Source organism: Ambystoma mexicanum, chromosome 11, assembly GCF_040938575.1.
Source record: "Ambystoma mexicanum isolate Mex_15411 chromosome 11, UKY_AmexF1_1, whole genome shotgun sequence".
Taxonomy (NCBI): domain Eukaryota; kingdom Metazoa; phylum Chordata; class Amphibia; order Caudata; family Ambystomatidae; genus Ambystoma; species Ambystoma mexicanum.
The window spans coordinates 166,151,415-166,174,145 of record NC_090934.1 but is presented as its reverse complement, the minus strand read 5'-3'; the positions used below and the strand labels follow the sequence as shown (position 1 = coordinate 166,174,145).

Sequence of the window (22,731 nt, the reverse complement as noted above, 5' to 3'; positions counted from 1 at the left end):
TGGCATACGGCCCATATTGTCCCAATCTTTAAGAGAGGCTTACGCTCTGAGGTAAAGAATTATAGACCGATCTCTCTTATAGACGCGGACTGTAAGCTTTTTGCTTCTCTGCTCCTCTCCCATCTTAACATATGGATTAGGGACAATCATATTCTCCCCAAATACCAAACTGGCTTCAGGGTCGGCCACTCTACCAATCTCAATGGTCTTATCATAACTGCCCTTCAGACCTCCTCTTGGGGAAAATCTGATGGTCCTCTGTATGTCGCCTCTATCGACTTATCTAATGCATTTGATCTGGTCATTAGATCCAGATTATGGGAAAAATTAACTAAATGGGGCATCCCGGCGGGTCTCCTTTCTCTCATTATGGCCCTCTATGAAAACTCGGGGGTACACATCAGGCTCGATTTGGCTGGTACTCGCTCTAGGAGGATTAGGACGCGTATTGGGGTGAGACAGGGTTGCTCGTTAGCTCCCTGTCTATTTATCCTCTATTTGGCTGATGTGGATAACTTCCTGAAAAATGCAGGCATGGTGAGTGCTAAACTTGGGGACCTGAGATTCTCATGGTTGGCATATGCCGATGACTTTCTCTTGTTCGACCAGACCAAAGTGGGCCTGCAGAGGCTCTTGTGTAAATTTGAACAGTACGCACTGCTTAATGGGCTGAAGATCAATCCTGGTAAAACACGTATCATGGAATTCTCAAAGGGGAGAACCCGAAACAACAAAGTATGGAAAATGGGGGGAGCAAACATTTCTCGAGTTAGCAAAATCGTCTATTTGGGCTTTTTGATCTTGGCCCAACCATCGGTGACAGAACTGAGACGATTTCTTAGACAGAAACTGCTCCCTCTCATCTCCCAATCACGTACTTTAGAGAATAAATATTGTATGTTCTCCCTCAAACCCGTGGTAGACTTTTTCAAGGGTAAGGTGACTCCAAAGTTACTGTATGGTATGGAACTCCATTACTTTACACTTTTGCCCTTCTGGGACTCTCTTGAAGGTATTTACTGGAGGAAAGTTTTAAAACTGCCCAATTCAATTCCTACTGTTGCTATTAGATATGAGTTGGGTCTGGTTTCTCTACGAGCTAGGATTCTTTGGAGGGTTCTCTCATTGTTCTCAGCCTTGCTTTCCCCTAGACCTGATACTTTATATGTTGATGTGGGCCACATGATTTTCTCCCAGACACACTCGGGCCATAACATATATCTCCATCTTTTTTCCACTCTCTGCGATAAGACCCTGATGGACATATCCTCCGACAGGGATACATTACTTACAAACCCTAATAAGGTAAAGGAGTCTCTCTTCAGCCATGATTGGAGCAACACTATCGAAAAACTTCATGGTTATTCCTCACTGAGTGATCTTCAATTTGATCATAAGAAGAGAGGTGTGATGTCTTTTATTTTGATCCAATTTCCTAATAGACATTACCGCTCTCTTCTTATTAAACTCAGATGGAATCTTCTTCCCACTCGGGAAGTCCTACGCAAAAGGAAGAAGCTCTCTGATTTGGATCCCACCTGTCGTTTCTGCAAACTTTTGGGGGTCACTGAAACTTCTCGGCATCTCATTCTTGACTGCAAGGCCTTGACCTCTTTAAGGGACAAATATCTAGGCATTTTTAATGTTATGGGGCGACTGGGGGCAGACAATTTGATTTGGTCACAATGTCTCTCAATCTCGAACATCAAGGTTGGTTTGGCTGTGGCGGGCTTTATCAGAGCCCTTGACCTATATGCCCCTTTGGTCTGATTTTTGCTCCTATTCTTGGAACTATGAATTTTTTACTATATGAGCACAGTGTTTTTAATATGAGCAATGTATTTTATATTTTATACCTTGCATTTATTCTATTTGTTATTCTCTGTAACTAGCACTTTGTATTGACTTGATTAATCTTAGACAATCAAATTTTAAATCTGAAACCGGTTGATTATCTATTGTCTGTCCCTTTCTGCAAAATTTGCAAACCTTTGCAACTTATGTAAATCTGTAATTTCGTATTTCTTTAGCGGGCATTTTTTTTTTTTTTTTGTCAACCTGAATTTTTAGAACTTGGACCTATGTTTTAATAGTCTATGTATTAGTGAATTTAAATTTAAATGCAATGAATGTCTTTTCTTTTACTATTTTGTTCTTAATTATAAAGTTTGTTCTATTTGTAAAGGTTTTTTGTAAACCATATACAATAAAAAAAAAAAAAAATACTCCCCACTTTGCTGGAGGGACACAAAGGCAATGACGGGAATCACAGTGCCATACGACCCGAAAGTCGTCTTGCTGGGAGGAGTAACCGAAAACATATGTGGCAAGGGGACACAAGGCCACCCTAATCACGCACCTGCTCTCGGCTGCCAGACTGACTCTGGCCCAGGGATGGAAAACTGTACAGGGCCCAATTATAGCGTGGTGGTGGATACAAATATGGGGAATCTTGGCAATGGAGAAGATCTGTGCAGAGATACCTCTGGTTAGCGGCAGCTAGCAAGGCATTGGCCTTGGCCTGACAAAGATGCAGGGAAGCGTTGGAATAGAGTTTCTTGCTGTACGCCTCCAAGATCTTCTCCTTGCCTAGTAGGGCCGCAGATGAGGCCGAGGCCGACGGAGGCTTGGAGTATAGTGATGCCGCAGCGATGACCGAGTCGTGTGGTTGAGGATGGGCCAAGAGCAAGAGTGTATCCCCCCCCCTCCATCTGCCTGTACTTGGTGTCCAAGTGTCGATTGACCGGCTGGGCCGAGTGGAGCTTAAGCCAACCCTTCTTGGCCAGGGAGACTACATCGGTATGCAGAGGAATTCCTGTCTTGGCAGAGGGACGTTGCATGATGACTTCAGCCAAAACTCCCTCTGCCAGCTGCTCGACCTCGGGCTGGGGTAGGCCCAGGTATGCCACCAGCCCAGCAAGACGTTCGTGGAAGGGGATCTATGTGATTATTGCGACGGCCGAAAATGCGGACTTTTTTTTAAAAACCCTTTACACCACATATATATGCGGGGGGAGACCCCCCACAGCTCCCTCCATATTAATATTATACTCTAAACCTCCCCACATATATATGTGGTGTAAGGGGGGGTGGTGGTTAAAAAATAAAAGTCTGCATTTTCAGCCATCGCAATTCCTAGGTCAACATTTTTGTACGATTCCCGAGGAAGGCAGTGGGTGAGGATGGTGTGTCCGGATCCTCATCGTCGGTGTCCTGTGGATCAGGAGGATCCTGTGGAGGTGGAGGAGTAGTTTGAGCCGGGGGCTGAGGAGGCGGCCGAGGCGAGTACGTAAGCACCCGAGGAGTCTGCTGGGGAGCCGGGAGAAGCGGCTGTCCCGGGGCCGTGTCAGTGGAGGAGATTGTGGTGCCGCAAGCAAAGTCGGGAGGACTTCCCTGATGGCGTCCTTGAGGATAACCCCCATCCGAGGTGACTTCATGAGCCCGAGGAACCTCTCGAAGAAACCCTCTTCACTGGTCCCAGAGGGGGTTAAGGGTACTGACGGGGTAGCCGGAAGCTGCTGGAGCTGCTGCATACCCTGCCTGTATGGACGCAGTGGGAAGCCGCCCTGCGCATAAGGATAGGCTGTCCCACTTTGACACTCTTTCTTCGTGAACTCCTGGAATGGAGTTGGACCGGTGTCAGTCTGGCGCGGCGGCCATCTAGTCGAGCTGCCTGCGATGTGTTTCTAGGCTCGCTGGGCCCAGCCTCCTCCAGGACTCTTGTATGTGGATCACAAGTCCTACCCTGCTCCTCAGGCCTAGGCCTGGTAGGTGTGACACCCTCGACCCAGGGGTCGGTAGAGCTGCTTTTAGGCGCCCCCTCAGGCATGTTGCCGGTACTAGGGCAAAGCCCCGCGGATGAAGATCCGGTACAAGAACCTTACGGTCCCTCAACACTGCCACCGGGCGGACCCGAGGATCCCTCGGCCCCCTTGGCCAAGTAGCTGAAGCAGCCTCAGTGCACGTGCTGGTACAATGACCTGAACGCTCCCTCCCGTGCGGGAGAGTCCGTGGGAAGGCGTCTCCTTTGTGGGGTGCGATAGAAAATAGCAGCCCTTCCTTGGGCCTGGCTCGCTGTTTCACCAAGTCCTTGAGGTCCTCTGGAGGCGACTGCTGGAAGATCTCCCTCCACCTGGCTAGTCTGTTCTTCAGCACCATCGACGACAGCAAGCCACACGCTGTACAAGCTTGCCAACCGTGGTCTGGGCCAAGGCAACGTAGGCAGAGGGCGTGGGGGTATGAAGTTGGGAAGAGCCTGTTGCAGGATGGACACCTGCTGAACCCTGTGGAAGTTGACATGCGCCGTGGAGGAGCGTGGCGCCTGAGGACGGAGTACCTGAAAGATAAAGAAAAAAAAAAAAGGACAAAGAAGAAGTATCTGCTCGTAGAATTACATGGCTGAAGCCAAACCCAGGAGCGCTGGTGTATTCGGCCCATTCCCGTGGGTGTGGAAAAGGGGACTGAGATGGTCACCGGAGGGTGGAGTCAGGGCAGCGCATGCTCCCTGGGTTGCACCCCCACGCTCCTCGAAATTTAAAGGGGAAGAAGGTTTTTTCTAGTGAAAAAGGTTTAGTCTCCCGTCCCTTGGAAGGGACGCCCAAGCAGTATGGAGGAAAGGGGACGGGACGCAAGAGTACATTAGGGTGAATTGAATTCTGCTATGATTTTGTGTAATTCCCTACTTGGGGTGCAGGCATTTTGGATTCGGTTCCCATAGAATGATTTCTTGCTTTTTCTGAGTTCCAATCTGTAGGTTCTGGTTATGATATATGGCATTTATAACGCACCTATACACAAGTGTATCAAGGTGCGACGAGGCAAGGGAGGGGGAACAAAGGGAGGACAGACAACAATCCTACTAGGCCAGGTGTCATTCAGATCACACAAGTGCATGGGATGGGGGAAGGGGAAAAGTGCGGGGGGAAGGGGAAAAGTGCGGGGGGAAGGGGGCGGGGGGACAATGAAGTACTTGGGAATAGAATAACAATAAGTTAAAGTAACGGCCAGCAGGTGGCAAGTGCAAGGTAAGTGCAGACATCAGGTGTCGAGTGCTAATAGTGGGACTGTAGGTTCTCCTTGCTAGGGTGGTTTTGCTTTGGGCTGAGGGTTTGGTTCTCAGGGCCCGTTCCAGACAGTGCTTGAGAGTTTTGAGGAGTTTGAGGTTGGGGGGAGAACCCTCTCAGCGATGGTCCACATCTCTGTGAGGAATGTTTTGATGAGGTGAGGGGTTTGAGGGCATTGCTAAGCCAGAGGTCGAAGGAGTCAATCTCCAGGGGAGTGAGTTGAGGGAGTTGTGGAGTGAGAGTTCTAGATCTGGGGCGATTACCACTTTGTTGCATAGTGGGAAAGTGAAGGGAGCAGTTTGAGGAGGAAGTGTTGGATGTTGGCCGCTGGCCACGGAGGTAAGTGGTAGGGTGAAACGTGCTGAGTGATCAGTCCATGACAGTGGGCGCGGAGGTTGGGTGGATGTTTGTGGTGCTGAATATGTGTGGCCTCTCGTGTGGGTGGGAGTGGATGTGTGGTGTTTCAAATTGAGTGGAACTGGACTGTCTATGTGACCTGGTCATGGGGTTTGCTGGTGAGCCGAACCAGTTGTTTAAGTCTCCTAGAACGGTGAGTGTTGGGTGTTGGATGAGGTTGGCAGCCAGAGCTTCTCCAAACATGTTTGCAAAGTTTGTTATAGCCAGGGGGCTATAGATTAGTAGGATGCTGTGTGAGGTGGATGGTGCGAGTTGGAGTTTTACCAGGAGGGATTCATAGTCTGTGGTGTACTTGGTTAATAGCTTGAGTTGGTCTGTGTAAAATTGCAATCCCCCCCCTCCCCTACGTGATCTGTTCCGAACGGTGAAGGTGTAACCAGGTGGGAAGTTTTCGTGTGCGAGGGGTTTAGTCATCCGACAATCAGGTCTCAGTAAGGAAGAGAATGTCTGTGTTCTCTTCTGTGATGTCGTAGGAGTGGAGTTTGTTTTTTGAAACAGACCTGCCGTTGATGAGGGTGCAGGATATTTGGTGGGACACCTTTGCGGGTAGAGGGTGGATGGTGTTTGGGGGGCGAATGGGGTCTGCTGTGGGGAGAGTGAGTGGGGGAAGGGACATGGAGATGCGGTAGTAGATGGAGGGTGGAAAGGGGAGAGAGGAGAAGAGATCTAGGACTGGGTTGGGTGTGGGTGGTGAGGTTTCGCTCCTATATTATTATTGGTAGTGGGCTGTGTCAGAGAATGGGGTATGCTTAGGAGGGGGGCAATCAGATGACTGGGGTCTCGCCCTTTCCTTGCATTAGGTGAGGTTCTCGGAGTGTGGGAGAGAGTGGGTGGTTCTCTGGTGAGGGGCGTAGTGGCTAGAGCTGCTCTTGCTGCACTAAGAGGGGAAATGGGAGTTGTCTTTCGTTGGTTGGGGGAATGTGAATAGGCTGGGTGGTAGATTATGTGTTCTGTGGGTGGGGGGTTATGTAATCCGTCTCTCCATCTTCATGCTCTTAATTGTGCAGAGCGGGATCTGCGGGTAGGGGCGAGGGTGACTGAGGCGGGCGGGTAAGGATTGGGCGGGGGGGGGGGGAAAGGTGGGGTGAGGGATGCCAGTTGGGTGAGCGCTGTGGGGGGTGGGTTGTGTGGTAAAGGGGTTAGAGCGAGACTGCGGTGGGCCTCAGTGGGACTAGAGGTGCACCAGGTTGCTGCATGGTTGTGGCCAGTGAGTGACATAGTGCCTTCGAGGACTGTTACGGATTAGGGGCTAAGTTTCACGATGCAGGTTGAGCGCAAGGGAGAAAGTTAGTAACTTAGTGTCTGAAACGAGACACTGCTAGAGTCGTCGACGGGCCTACACCTAGCTGAGCAGTTTGTGCACAAGACTAGACACAGCTAATTAACCCTACAGATTGTGTATAAGCGTAAAACACAGCTACTTACCAATGCAGTTTGTGTGCAAGGTTAAGCAGAGCTAGACTTGAAAGTCCTGTATAGAGGGAGAAAGGCCTACAGAGCATTTGGGTATAATCCCAAAACACAGCTAGGTTTGAGAGTCCTGTATAGTGGGAGAAAGGCCTACAGAGCATTTGGGTATAATCCCAAAACACAGCTAGGTTTGAGAGTCCTGTATAGTGGGAAAAAGCCTACAGAGCAGTTGGGTACAATCCTAAACACAGCTAGAATTGACTGTATGGGAGCGAGTGAGGCAGTGGAAGTGATAAGTGTTCTAGATAGTTTTGCTAAGCTGCTAGGCTTCCAGGGTAAAGCAATTGTTCTACTCCCCACCTAGGCCACTCCTACCATGATGGTCCCAGTAGTTGCTGATTGACATCTGGCCCCTGGCTTCCCCTGCAGACATCTGCAGACACGGTCTGGGGCCGCCTCAATCAGAGCTGTCCTTTGCCTTAGGTCCTTAGGCGCAAGGGCTGCGCGGGGTGAGGCCTGCCCTGGAGTGGTCAGTGATGCCCTTGGGGAAAGCCAATCAGAAGGGAGGGAGGGAGAGCAACCAGGAAGAGGTGCCGGGCATAAAACGAAGGCACATGTGCCTGGACGCACTTTTTTTCCCAGTACTTTTGGGCAAAATGGGGTCGCGCTGGATACGGCACTCACCTGCCTTGCTCCGGTCTTTCTACAAAGTCTTTCTACAAAGACTTCTAAAACATTGTGCAAGACTTTTTACTTACCTGCAATAAGTGCTTCAGCTCACCTAGACTTTTGCTCAATTAACATTGGCTGTCCTGGCTCCATGAAAGACACTTATCCTGTAACATTGTGCTTTAACTATCCCTCAACCAAAGTCACACATTCTCTAACTTGTGTAGCTGGGAAAGGGTGAATTTACTTTGCATTGGGGTTCAAAAAGTACTTACCTCCTTAAGAATATTTGTTAATCATTGTTTTATTCCCAAAACCTTTTCTTTGACACCAAACTCAGTATTGCTCTAAATGTACCAGCAATATATGAATGTCCACAGTATCCTAGTTATTTAAGCCACCTCAGGGTGTAAGAGGTGTCTGTGTGCCATCCCCAAATAGGTATCTACTGATTTACAGGAACTCAGGGTATGTATTTTGAAGTATATTATTGTGTTAAAGAAGGCTATTTAACTGAGTGTTAAATTAATAAATAATTGTTGAATCAAGAAACCTTGAGTGTAAGTGTTTAACTGGATACTTGTCACTGTAAATCTGTGTAGTAGCCCTACAGCTCACATTGACCTCTCTCGAGATAAGCCTGGTTGCTCAGTCACTACCAACTTGTGTAGTAAATGCTTACACCAAAGGTTGGGTTAACTATTGCCAAGAGGACAAGGCTGGTGCAATCTCCCACAGGTGTTCCTCTCGCTACTAGCACAAAACCAACCATCAGGCTCCCCAGAGGACCCCATGTCCACCCGCCTTCCTCAAAAACAGCCTAACCTCAACCTGTGCAGACAGTATCGCACGCTCAATCCTCAACCGCTCCCTAACATCGGGAACCTTTTCAGAAGCCCTAAAAACCTATATCAAACACTTCTGAAAAAAACCTACACTTGGCCCACTCCTCCCCTAGAACTACCGGCCGATCTCAAACAACCGCTTCATGACCAAACTCTCATACCGCACAGCATACTAACAGCTTGGCCTTTTCACTGAAGCCAACAACTTCCGGGACACCACGCAATCTGGCTTCCCAGACCGCTCTGAGGAACAGACTCCTCCCTAGTGTCCGTCTGGGACAGTCTAAAAAGAACAGCTGATGCAGAAGGCTGTGCTGTACTCCGCCTTCTTGACCTCTCTCCCGCCTGCGATACCATTGATCACACCATCCTCCTAGACAGGCTACACCCATTAGGAATCAGACTCAACACTCTCGTGGATCTCTAATAACTCACAAATCATGCTCTCCCACCCCATTCGCCTCCACCTCACGACCCGTAACAAAAGGTGTCCCACAAGGAGCATCCCCATCTCCTCTGCTCTTCAACATCTATCTAAACCCTCTGCCTGCCCTCATCCGCTCCCACAATCTTACCTGCTACAACTACGCAGACTCCCGATCATTAAAATCCCCAAATCGCCAGGCTCCAACCGTCCAGATCGGTCATGAAGCCTCTCGGATATTGACTACTGGATGACGACCAACCAACTCATCCTCAATCCTGGGAAAACTGAATTCCTAGTCTGTGGGAAAACAGCACTCCTCCCCCAAAATATACCCCCAGCCGCAATCCTTAGGGCCCACCCCGGCCCACACTGGACACAGATTTATCCCTCTCCCAACACATCAAGTGCGTATCCAGTGCCCATTTTTTTCCATCTAGGCATCTTAAGGTGCATTTTCCCTTACCTCATGTCACCTATCCTCACCTTTTCTCTACCATCATCTCCATTCAGATAGCACAGCAAGCGGAGCGCTCACTTGGACATCCATGCAGAGCCTGCAGACGCAGGTTTGAATCCCAGCAGGGCCAAAATCAGCCCTTCATCATTCAGAGGTCGATAAATGAGCACCACACACCGTGGGTGGTAATAAGCAGGGCTCAGATGCCTGAGGGTTCGTAGAGCTATATAAATGCAAATTATAGGACATGCATTACTCAACGTAACAGCATTTCTGATTATTGTATCTGCCTAGATTCACATGCTGTGCATATGGTCTGACATCCAGTGGTAACCGCGGAGTACTGCATCTTGTCTTTCAGGGACTGAAAGGGGACGTCTGCATAGGCGTGTCTGTAACCCATCCCTCTCGTCATGTGTTGTGTACCCAAAATCCCTCACGCGCCAAGCACCATCCGATTGTATTTTTTCTGCTATGAGGGAGCCCCAGGCTATTGTGAGTGAGTATATGAAAAGAGAAAGTAGTAACACGTTTATGTTCCTTCCACCCCGAGCAGGGAGGCAGGGAGGGCGCATGTGAATCTAAGCAGATACAATCATCAGAAATGCTATTACGGCGAGTAATGCATGTCTTCTGATACTTGTTAATCTGATTAGAATCACATGCTGTGCATAGATTAGCAAGCAGTACCCGGAGTTAGAGGTCGATTAATACTGCTTGTCCCAACTGAGAGTGGTGTCTAGGCAATAGTGTTTTGTAAAGGTGTGTACAGAACTCCAGGTTGCCGCTTTGCAAATGGACTCAAGGGGAACATTTGCAATGAATTCTATGGAAGCCCCAGTGCCCCGAGCAGTGTGTGTTCTAGGGTTGAAGGGCAGTTCTCTCTTAGCAAGAGTGTAACAGTGAGATGCATTTCACAATCCACCTTGAGATAGCCGATTCAGAGACAGGATACCCTCCTCTGCCAGCTGCCAATGAAACGAAAAACTGGTTTGTTTTCCTCAGTGGTTTTGTTCTTTCCAAGCAGAACATGACTGCCCTGCGCACATCTAGTGTGTGTAGGCTTCTTTCGGCCAAGCTAGTGGGATCCTGGAAGAAAGTGGGTAGTTCAATCGATTGGTTCACATGGAACTTCGAGATGAATTTAGGCGCAAATCTGGGATGAGTGCAGAGAACCACCTTATCCCTGTGGACTGTAACAAAAGGGGGTAGAACAGAAAGAGCCTGTAGTCTGCTAACCCATCTGATAGAAATAGCCACTAGGAAGGCCGTCTTGCAAGTTAAGTCTTTTAGACTTGCTTTATGCATTGGCTCAAACCACATTTAGATCCCCATCCAGGAGCTGGGTGAGAAATGGGGGGATGGATTCTCATAACCCCTTCCATAAAGGCCTTAATAACCAGTATTTTCCACCACAACACTTTCTGTTGTGACGTGGTGTAGGCTGAGAGAGCAGCAAGATGAACCTTTAGGGAATTGAAGACCAGTCCTGATGTTACACTCACCTGGCTCCCACGGGGGCGTCGGTCGGACCGGACAGCTGCGGTCTCCATCCACGTGATGCGTAGTGCAGCGATGACTGACTGGATCTGCCCTCCTAATCTTGTCTGCCTAACCCGTAGAAATATTCTCCTGCAAGTGGAGAGATGGATTTAGCCACTTGTGGATTCAAGTGATGGCACCCTCACAGTCCTCCCCAACTAATCACCTCCGAAATGCCCTCACAGCAATCTCACCTTATATTCTTGAAAGATGAGCTCTCCATCCTGCGTGGATTTGCAGGGGCGCGTCAATTCCAGTTACTTCACTGGTTTGAAGGCTTGGGAGAGTTCGAGAGTATTGACTCTGAGGTTCCTGGTGAGGACCAGTAAGTATTGAGTTCATAGAGTTCAATATGTCCGATGTTCACTCTTGTTCCCCCCCCCCTTCCTTTCTTGTCTTGCAGCTGGCTCGTGAAAAGATGCTCTTGTGGCAGCTGGTGGCGCTCAGGTAAGAGTCTGTATTACCCGGCGCTGTCCGGTAAATGTTGCACAAGGAAAATGTGTTGTTTTGTCTCTCTTTACAGATGCGGCACGTGAAAATATGGAGAGTCACAAAAGGATGCCTCCGGTGTTAAATCAGGTAAGTCTATGGTGGTAAGAATTATATTTGTTGGTTCCCTCGGCTCACCTTGTGGTTTTCTTTTGTCTCCTAGGTGCCAAAGAAATGATGGAGGCAGCGCCGACCCGAAGGATGCTGTGAAGACTGGTGAGTATGGCGCAGCGCTGCTGCTGGAGGTGCGGCGCGTGCAGAAATGATGTTCTTTACAGGTCCGGAGACAAGATGGATCCAGAATCAGGTGTGGAATAGAAATAAGTTCGTTTTCCAACCTTGTCCCTTTCTTTCCTCTTTGTTTTAGGAGCTCCGTATTCGAGGTGGGCATGGCAGAAGACTGGATGCAGGCCGCAGGCACGGTGAGTGTTACGCTGCTGGATGCAGAATAACGTAAAGCGTGTGTTGCTGGTCGGGCGTGGTTTAAATAGCCTCAAAAGTAGGTAAGTCGTCCCTAGAACCACACCCGAGTAAAAAATAGTCCCTTTCAGGCTTCATGTTAGATTGGAGTAATTTGCAGCATGGTCTGCCTGAGGTAAGTAAGGACTATGAGCGACTGAACCCAGATAGCCCCTAGCCGGGGCTGCTGAGGTTTTACTAAATGTCTAGATGCCTGCTCCCGGGGCTGATGGGCTTGGTCCGGATGCCTGGGGGTAGGCATCATGACACCTGAGTCTAACAAATGGGTTAGGTACAGCACAATGTGTTTGGGTGAGCAATCGATGGGATCCACGCCCTTGATATTACACCAGATATGATATATGATCTGATAGGATATATATGATATGGCCCCCCAGATGACAAAGCGTTTCCATTTACTGGAATAGCAATAGCGCGTGTTAGGTTTCCTAGCTTCCCTCAGTATGACCAAGCATCTGAGGGAGTTGTAGGTGTCCAAACTATGACCTCAGGAACCAGGCTGCTAAATTCAGAGTTTGTGGGCATGGGTGTAGGGTCTGCCCCTGTCCTGAAACATGGTGTACGGGAAGGGTAGTTTTACTGGCTGGGAGAGCGACATTTCCATTAGATGAGCGAACCGGGGTTGGCGGGCCCACATGGGGTCCACTAGCATCATGGTAACTGGTTCCTGCGGCATCTTGTGCACTATTTTGTTGAGAAGGGGAGTCGGGGTAAAAGCGTAGACAAATTTACCTGACCGTTCCCCTTGGAGTGGTTCTGGGGATATCTGGAGGCATAGTCTTGGCATTGGGCGTTCTCCTGCATAGCGAACAGATCTATCTCTTGGAAGCTCCAGTCTGTGAAGACAATGTCTTCGTTTAGACGCCATTCGTATTCTAAGTGCAGTGGGAAATCTCTGCTGAGCACGTCTGCCAGAAGATTGAGTTCCCCTGGAACGTGTTGGGACAACAAAAATCTTGTGTTTGAGAGCCTGCATCCAAATGTTTTGGGACAGCTTGGATAGCCCTGGAGAGAGTGTGCCCCCTCGTTTGTTTGGGTAATACATGGCTGTGGTGCTGTCTGTCAGGACCAGGACTGTTTTCCCCTGTAGCTGTTTGAAAGGGCTTCAGTGCTTTGAATACCGCTAGCAGCTCTAACAGATTTATATGGATGGATGCTACTTGTGGGAACCACACTCTATGCGCTGTCTGCTGAAGCAGGTGAGGCTACCCCATCCCGTGAGAGATGCGTCTGTCGTGAGAGTAGCTTCCACTGCGGGGGTCTCTTCTCCTTCAAGAGGTTTTCCCACGACCACCACTGCAGAGTGAACGAGGGCTGGCGAGACAACTACCAGATCTTCCCATTGTCGGCTGGCCTGACACCACTGGCTGTTGAGCCACTCTTGCATGGGACGCATGCGCGCATGGCGAACCAAGTATATGCAGGACGCTATCAAACCTAGCAGCCGCATGGTCGTGTGTACCATCACCTCTCGACTGGCCACATATTGTGGCATCTGAAAAAGGATGTTCTGAACCCTCTCGTTGGAGGGAAAGACGAGACCCTCTTTTGTCCGAATTAGAGTCCCCAGAAATAGTTTTACTTGACTAGGGACTAGATTGGACTTCTCGTTGATCGAGAATCCCACACTGAACAGAAGGTCCACGGTCTTCTGGGTGTTCAAAAGCATGCGTCATAAGAGTCCCCTGTTACGAGCCAGTCGTCGAGGTAAGGGTAAACCGGGAAGGATAGTCTGCGCAGGTGTGCGGCCACTACTGCCAGGACCTTTGGAAACACCCTTGGCGCTGAGGCAATGCCAAAGGGGAGCGCCTTGAATTGGTAGTGTCTGTCCTCCAGGGTCTGTCTGCTGGCAGGATCTCTGCCGGCTTGGCCAGAGTCGCCGCGATCGCCTCGATAGAGGCCTTTGCCTGCTGGGTAGGGGCCTTCACCACCTTAGGTGCGTCCCGGGCCTTCTCCTTAGGGGGAGGGGCGACGCCTCGCTCCCCCCCTCCCGAGATCGGACGGGGCTTCTCCCGAAGCTTACCCGGGGTCTCGGACTTCCTCTTCCCCGAACCGGAACGCTGGCTCGTGGTTGATGGTGCCGGGGAAGGTGCGCCCTGCCTGGCGACCGAAGAGCCCGACCTTTCGGCGCTCCCGGAGCCAGCGGACTCGCAGTGCCTGGCCTGGTGTTGGGCCCCCGTCGCTGGGGCGCCTGCACAGGACTTAGAAGCCCGCTCTGACCCTTTCTTCTTCTTCTCACCCGTTGAGCCCTTCTCCAACCAGCTGGAGAGACGGGATCGACGGTCCCTCATGGTCCGCTCCGACAAGTTCTTGCAGAACTGGCAGTCCTTCTCTACATGAGTCTTGTCCCCATGAAGACAGTAGAGGCATTGCGAATGCTCGTCCTTAAACACATTCTGCAGCCCGCATCCAGGGCAGCTGCGAAACAGCTTGGGTCCGGGTGACAAACTCGCGTCCTGGGCCATCTCGAAGTAGGCCGCAAATCTTCTGGAATCCTCCAAAAGGTTGATTCGACTAAATCTTCACCCTTGAGGGGCGTAGGAAAATCCCGCAACGGGTACCCGTTAACGGGAGTAGAAACGGTGGAGCTTGAGGCTCGATTAACCGAAAAATTTGAAAATTCACCTGAAAAAGCGCGAAAACGCAGCAAAAGCTCGAGAGCTAAGCACGAGGACTCCCAACACTTGAACGTGCGGTAAAAATCTGAAGATGGCTGCCAGAGGCGGGGCTTAGGGAGATGGCAGTCATTGGCTGTGGTCAGTATGACGCAGAGATCAGCGATTGGTTACTACTACGAAAGACAGATCAGAAACGAAACTGATACTGATTTTTCTTTACCGAGGATTCCCAGCCTGACGACGGGGACTATTCATGAGCATGTGAATCCATGCTGGAGAAACACTGCTGTCGCCAATATCACTAGGTCTTCTAAACTGCCCTTAGACAATGCAGGTACACCTACGGGAGGCACCTATTATAAAAAAAAACTTGCAACACAGCACAGAGAAATCTTAGACACTGTGCATGATTGCCTAAAATATTTGAACCCCTCATCAGATACGGTATCAATCTAGACTATATTCGCTCTAAAATACACCACCTAACAAAGACCACCCCACTACCTAACTCCAAGAATCATTCTAAAAGTAGTAAGACCACTACTAACTCACATGCCCCCCTCAACTCACTCCAACTACCACAGTCAGGACCAGACCTGAAAAGGTGCCCTAATAAATGCTAGGTCCCTAGTTGCCCACGCAACAGAAATACCAGAGGTCATCATAGCAGATGACGACTGCATTGCCATCACTGAATTCGGCTACATGAAGCAGCAGGCCCACCACTGACCCTAGCAGTACACAACAACTATGCCATTCTTAGAGCGGACAGACCAGAATCACGCGGTGGAGGAACAGCAATCATCGCCAAAATCAAACTCTGCATGAGAATAACCTCCACGCCTAATCTTAAATCCTGTGAATCACTATCAAACTACCCACTGCCAACTCCCAAACTATAAACATTCATCTCCTCTATAGACTACCAGGCCCTATCAGCACCTTTAATGAAGACATCTCCACCAGCATCCCGGAGAATTTAAAAAATACCTCACAAACCTTATTGCTAAGACTTTAACCTAGGATTTGATATCAATGACCACCAGGCCACTTCTGTAGCTAATATCCTGACTGAACTTGGCTTCACACAAAGTGAACTGACCTACGCACATTAAAGGGAGAACTCTCGACTGGGTAGCCAACCACAATTGTAACGTCGCCATCTCCCCATAAATCTGGCCTGACCACCACCTTATATCCTTTACTCTAGATACTAAAAGACCCACCGTACAAACACCACCACCTGCTCCCCAGCCCCCATTAACTAGAAATAAGAAAAACATTAAAGCAGACAACCTCCTACCCCATATCTTACCCACTCTTAATTCTCTACCAGACTATTCAGACCCTAGTCTATTAGTAGAAGAATATAAGAATGCTACGACTACTGCTCTCAATAGTATCGCCCCCTTAAACTTAGGAATAGCAAACCTAAAAACCATTTCAACTCCTGGTTTACACCTCACCTAAAAAACCTAAGATTTGAGAAAAGATGTGAAACGGCTTGGAAACTACATCCCACAGCAGAAAATAAAACAAATCTAATTAATATCTCTACTCAATACAAAAAGGATATCCTCATGGCCAAAAAAGAAATTTACGACAGAATCACACAAGCCAATTCTAGCACAAAAGAGCTCTTCACCATTCTGAAAGAATTAGGAACTCCCATCATAGCACAGGATGATTCTATCAAAGATAAAACATGGTGCTCGGACATCCAGCATGCATTAGTCAACAATGTCACCAACCTCCAAAACAAAATAGCTCAAGAGAAAGCCTTACTAACTGCTCAGAGTCCCCCACAATAAAATACCTCTGCCCGAGCCCAAAGACCATACTCAAATTAACTTCTCAAATTAAAGTCTCAATTATTGAGGTTGAGAAAACAATTCTTGCTCTCAAACCATCCAACTGCAAAGGTGACCAATGCCCACCTCAACTGATCAAGGACGCTGCCAGAGATCTAGCTCCCTTCATCACCAAACTCATCAACGCCTCCTTCACTACTGGCACCATCCCTTGCAATCTAAAAGAATCATGGGTACTCCCATTTCTGAAAAAACAAACATTAGACCCCAATATACCCACCAACTACAGGCCCATCACCACTGTGCCTTTCCTATTAAAAATCCTAGACAAGGTAGCATACACCCAAATTCAAAACTTCCTAGAGCTTAACCTGCTTCTAGGCTCACACCAATCTGGTTTCCAGCCACAACATGGCACAGAAACTGCACTTACCAATTTGAAGTGCCCAACCAGAGACACTTCAAGATAAGTGAAAACTGGCACTTCTCTTACTTGACCTCATGGCTGCATTTGACTTGGTGGACCACAAAGTCTTATGCAGTCATCTAGAAAGAAGCTATAGCATGTATACAGTTGTTCCTCAATGACAGGACTATGAGGGTCTTCTCTCCATCTGCAGCAGCAGACCCTATACCCATTACTTGCAGAGTGCCCCAGGGATCATCTTTCTTGATTTTTATATATACCTGTTGTGAGGGGTCAGAATGGGGAGTGACTTTCAAAGTTAGCCAGTTTATTAAATTAAATAACAGTTAAACATCTCACTATCCCTCTCCTAACTAGGATTCCCTGCTTAAAATAAACTAAAGGAAACTCTGTTAAAGTATATCTGGCCCTCACACTTGTATATTAAACCTAATAAGGAAACATACGGCAATGTCATTCAACAGAACACACAATGCATCATTGTGTTTAATGTATAACCAATGTCTCTTCTGGGTGCACTTTCCCTTTCCCAGATTTGAGCTACATTTTACTCAATAGTTCCAAAATGAAGGTAGGAAATCCTGGTCCTGGTTTACAAAGTTCCACAGTTCAATTCATCAATAAAGTTCTAACACTTCAAAATACTTCAAAGAAAGGAACAATCTTCATGTACGTCTTTTTCCAGTAAACCACAACAATTGTTTTTGTCTGGATGGCTTGTCAAATTAAAACTTCTTAACATCCACACTTCAAAGGTCATTTTATACAGTTCTCTTGTTATCACAATATTGATTGCCACAATTCCACACTTCGTCAACTGTTGTACTGCATCCACAGGTGCTTGGTCTACTCCCTTGCCAAGCTTACAATTGCCATAATAGCTGGTTTACATCTCATACCAGGTGTGTCACCACAAGTCTATCCATCTGCCCGACTAACTCCAGAGTAAATAAACAACAATGGCCCCTTCCAACCTTGGACAAAAACAGCTTTGCAGTGTTTGGCAACTATATTGTTCAACTTCTTTTTTTTTTTTTTTTTAGGGAAAACAACATTCATCCAAGTCCTTATGGACTCACTCGCAATCCTGCTCCTCTCCCTCTGGATAGCTTTCTCCAGAAGGGCATCCTGGTTGTCACTTCCCTTTTTCTTCTGCACCAAAACACCAACAGTTCCAAGCCTTACGTTTGCTCTGCCCTACTCTTTAGGCTTTGGCAATGTAGGTTTGTATCAACTACACATGTTTGTATCCCAGAATCTGAGTAGTGTTCTGTACAGCCCTGGGGATTTTCACCATTTCCCTCTGGTCTTTGGCAACGTATGATTAAAGGGTATTGCCAAGTTTCCAGGACCTTTTGGCTTGTGTATTGCTTGTGAGACTTCGAGTTGAATGGGACACCCCCTGCTCCCCATTAACTGAGTTGTATGAGTCTCACATCCTAAAACCCCAGTTCTAGAGCCTTTTAGCTTTAAGAAATACCTTTTTTCGCTGGTTTCTGTGTGTTCATATTAGTCATCTGCACACTTCTCGTTCACTCGCGAGTGAAACAATCTGCACGATGCATGCAGCTCAAGTTGTAGTGCCCCAGAGTCATTCATATGCTGCAGACTCACCAGGTAAGTCGCTCTAATCTTGCATCCCACTGCGTGTTCAGCCTGCATGGATTTTTCCAGGTCAGCTCTCTGCTTCTCCTGCCTTCCCTGCTTTTTTCATTCTCACACACGAGGGGGTCTTTTAAGCCTCTCAGTCTCCACCAGCTGTGGGTGCTTGTTTTCAATTAGATGACCACGCCTGCATCTTTGTAGCCCCACCCCAGAGTCACAACTTCTCTTTAAGACATGTATCAAAGGGGTAATATAGTTAGCTACTATATAGGTTTGAAAAGAGGAATATAGATTTAGTCACATGGCTTTTGGTATTCAATAACTTCCTCTTGTGATGCCCTTGGGAATTGGGGACATTTTTTTTTTAAATCATGGTTTTTCAGGTTCTCACAATATGTGGCTTCTGGCAGACCTTTTCTACATTTAATCTGTGGAACCATTGGCTCATTATGGCAACAAGCCAGAACATACTGTGGTAGCTGGGCAAAGTCCTCCCTAAAAGGAGTTAAATACTGTGTCTCATCCCACGAGTTTCCCTCACTCCCCTGACCCTTTTCTCTTCCCAGGTGATGCTCCCGCAGAATACCACCCAGAGGGTCAGGATCAGGTAGAGTCTGCCTTTCCCTGGCACCTGGGAGGAGACTTCAGGCAGGGTTTCAGTGAGGGATCCATAGGATTCACCACACAAACTGGAATTACTGGTACTCCTCTGTATGGACTCATTGTAGCCGTAGACTCTTGACAGCCTGATTGAAACTAAGACTTGCCGCTCTGTTACATGACCTCGATTGGGTTTGGCTAACCTCAGTGTGTTCCCACTTCCCAAAATCCACACCCCAGGGCCGATTGTGGAAATCCATCTTTGTGCCATCTCATTGATGTGCATGAATATTACCACGTAAACTACAGCATGCTGCTCAAAATACTATATACTCAGTTACATCTGAAAGACTACTGAAATCCATCAGAACAGGGTCATTCCACAGTATGATAAAAGTGGTTCTGTGATTCAGACAGCAACTCTTTACCCATAAACAACCGAATAAATAAAAACCAACCTGTCGCTGTTTAATTTCCTCTTTCTTCAGTTCGAGAAAAGCAGTGGGAATACCAGCTATATTTTCTTGAGCACTCAGGAGAAGTGGCCAAAGCTCTCCCATGAACTCTCTGGCATTTTTCCCATTTAAAAAACCAGTAAGGTTAATTTGCATCGCTTTGGAATCTGGATTCTGCAGAGGAAATATAACAGGAAGACACCAAGGTTATTCAGTCCATGAAAAGAGAAGTACTCCATAAAAAACAGTTTCTAGTGGTTACTGCAGATTTAACTGAAACTATACCTATACTAACTTGCATAAACAGTCTCATTCAACGGTCAGTAATCTTTCACACTGTATGTTGGTTGGGGTGGTCACTATAACGATGACTAGGAGAGCGAGTCTGCTAATCATTTGTGGCTTTGGAGATAGCCAAATGTTTTTTGCTCTGTGCTAATCAAAAGAAAAAAGGGACTTTGGGTTTGTTTAAAAAAATTATTGGTGGCAGATTCTACCATAAACCCTTTATATAGACTGACAAAGCAAAGAATGAGTCTTCGTCTGCTGGTGTGAACAGAAAGTATACTTGTCTAACACTAGAATTATATAAAGTACCCGATTAAGATGAAACAAAGTGTGTGCATGCCTGTTTAATACTTCAAAAAACAAAACATAACGGTTCCAATCCCATGGACAACATGGTAAGGTATTTACCACACAACTACACAGAATGTCATTATGTTCTGGCCACAAAGAGTTAAAAGGTTGATTGTGGTGTTTACACGCTCTAAAATCTTTACAAGGTCCACAGAAAGTCACAGCACAATGTATAGATTCCAGACGTCGTCTGCTTCTTCCCGGAACCATGAGATTTTGAAATCGCGAAGTCCCCTGTAGAGAATGGTGTTCCCCTGGCTTGCTTCCGACTCCCTAACGCAACCAACTCAACCACCTTCAGTTTAAATTGCAAAAGACGAACAATGAACACAAACCACAAACAGGTTCTTAAAAAATAAAACGTTCTAAACTTTTGTTTCATGCTCAGTGTATGGGGGATGTCATCTCAGGACACAATTGGAATGCACTATAATACATCTACACAACATAGCCTCATGAGTCATAAGCCAAAATCAACCCAACTAAAGCATACTCCCCAATAAGATGCACTCCATCCATTAATTTCAGTTCCATTTGCTCATTCTAAAAAGGAAACATTTGTAAACAAATGTGAGCTTTTAAGGCTAGGCGAAACACCGGGAACGTGAGTTCCCATTTTACACTGCAGGTTTGAAAGGGTCATGTAACAATGCACCAATGAAAAGTGGTCATAAAAGTCTGCTACAGAACTGATGACCCATACTTTGTGCTCACTTCGGTATTGTGAAGACCCTTTAAATGAACTTGCCAGAATCTAAAAATAGTTAAAAGCATATTTGATGCAGCTGAAGGAAAAGCGTGTCAATTTGTCCAATAGCATTTTACACTACAGTATGAATTCATATCGATTTTTAAAGCACTTGTAGTGCATGTCAATGTATTGCTAATGTAAATGTTGCCATAACGTTAATTCGGAAACACAATTAAGTTGATCTACTTAACGTTTTGCACTCTTAAGGGAAAATGTATCAATTTGCAGAAGGCACCAAATTTTGCAAAATAAGCAGAGAAATAAAGGTGACATTACAGCCCACACCTTCCCCACGCCCTTCACTCCATTACTTTAACATGATATTTTGATCTACCAGCCGACTAAAACACTCAGATCCAGCCATGACATCTGCTTAGAACTTAAACCATACACAAAGAAAAAAAAGTGGTGGATCAGCATTCTCGTGTCTAGCCCTAAAACTATCGAACTCCCTCCCCTGAGAAATACGAACTATGAAGGACGATCTAAAAATTTTGAAAACTTATAAAAACCTGACTCTTCAGCTCCAAAAAGGATGTAAATGATATAACATCTACGCACCATGAAGTGAATACACAAGTGAGGATAGGGGAGTGAGGACGGTAGGGGAGAACAAAGGCGTCTGAATGGAAGGGGTGGCTTCGAGACTAGGATGTGCCCTTCACAATAGAGGGACAAAGGGGAAACCAGTGATCGAGGGCCTCTATATGTGTACCGTTCTCGCACGGACGGACTACAGGGCACAGGGAACACATCCCCCTGGAGGAACCTGTGGGGGTGGTAACTGCGGCACACCAGAATGCACTAAAGGAGAAGGGATGTGGGTGGCACTTAGTCGGAACAGCGGGGGTAGAACAGGTACTGCCATTAACTAACCCTACTAAAAAAAACTCACCCTTCTGCATACACCTCTTAAAAATCTTAACTAGACGCAACCACATCCCTACAACACCACAAACCCCACATACACTTCACAACACCACCACGATAGAAACCAGTCTCGACCAACACGTGGTAGCTACCAACTGAAAAACACACCTACTCCCAGTGACCGGCGTCACTAAACTGAAGCTGCCAACAGCACGTCACAGCTCTCTTTCTCGTTTTCTCCAGCTCAGCCCTATTAACTTACCCGCCTCCCTCCTTGCCTTACAGATCCGCCAGAACGCCAAGAAATCGCGCAGGTGGCAACAGTGCACGGTATGAGAACCTTTAACATAACATGTGAAGTCTTAAAGCAAGGAAAAGAAAGCAGTTTTTGAAATATCTGTAAATTTAATGCTACGCGCAAACTATCCCATTGAAAAAGAATTTACTTTTAAAATCATTAAACAAAATGCAAAGCAAGGAATGAAAGGGTTAATACAATAGAAAGGTTAAAACTATTCTTTAAGTGTTGCCTTCAAGTATTTGAGTTTTTCAGGCAATATTCAACCAGATATCAAGCTTCTACAAATTCAGAAATTCTTTTCTCGCAAGTCGTCTATTTCTTTGCAACACCAATACTCTTTTCCATCAGCCATATTTTATGAAAGTGTGGGCTAATGCCTTTCCTTATGTTGCAGCATTTATTTTAGCATTCATTTTTACCATTTTACTGTATGCTTCATACAAAAACACTTTCATGTAAGAGCAGTGTAAAGCTTTGCCAAAGTGCTGTTTACTTAAAAGTTTTGTTCGGCCACTTTACACAACTCACCTCTAAAACACACACTGCATCATCACGTGTTGGGTCAGAGCGACATTGGGGACGCACTCTGCAGTGACCTAATATGGTGATGGTGCTATACGTCTGGTGCAAGGAATAACTTCCATTTTGGTTCAAGCCTTTTAAATCATAAATCAAATTATTAGAAAATTGCTGCCAAAATATCTAATATTTAACAGCAAGAGTACAACAATACAAATATTTTTACCCTGGTCACTCGCTAAACATCCTTATAGAATTTTAAATACACAACAATTTTCGTTTGTTTAAATATATTTAAAAAATTTGACAGCTTCATTAGATGTCAAAGTTCGTTTC

At 46.8% G+C, this 22,731-nt stretch overlaps 1 protein-coding gene across 14 annotated transcripts in view; it reads right to left on the bottom strand.

The window, feature by feature from the left end:
- The window catches only part of SRRM1 (serine and arginine repetitive matrix 1), a 935,651-nt gene that overhangs the window by 726,727 nt on the left and 186,193 nt on the right, over positions 1-22,731 (bottom strand). For all 14 annotated transcript variants that reach the window (XR_011279577.1, XM_069622717.1, XM_069622715.1 and 11 more), the window contains exon 4: positions 19,319-19,489. Coding sequence is in view for 13 of the 14 variants with exons in the window: in XM_069622717.1 (XP_069478818.1) it covers positions 19,319-19,489 (171 nt within the window). In the remaining variant the exon portion in view is untranslated. The remainder of the gene's footprint in view (positions 1-19,318; positions 19,490-22,731) is intronic.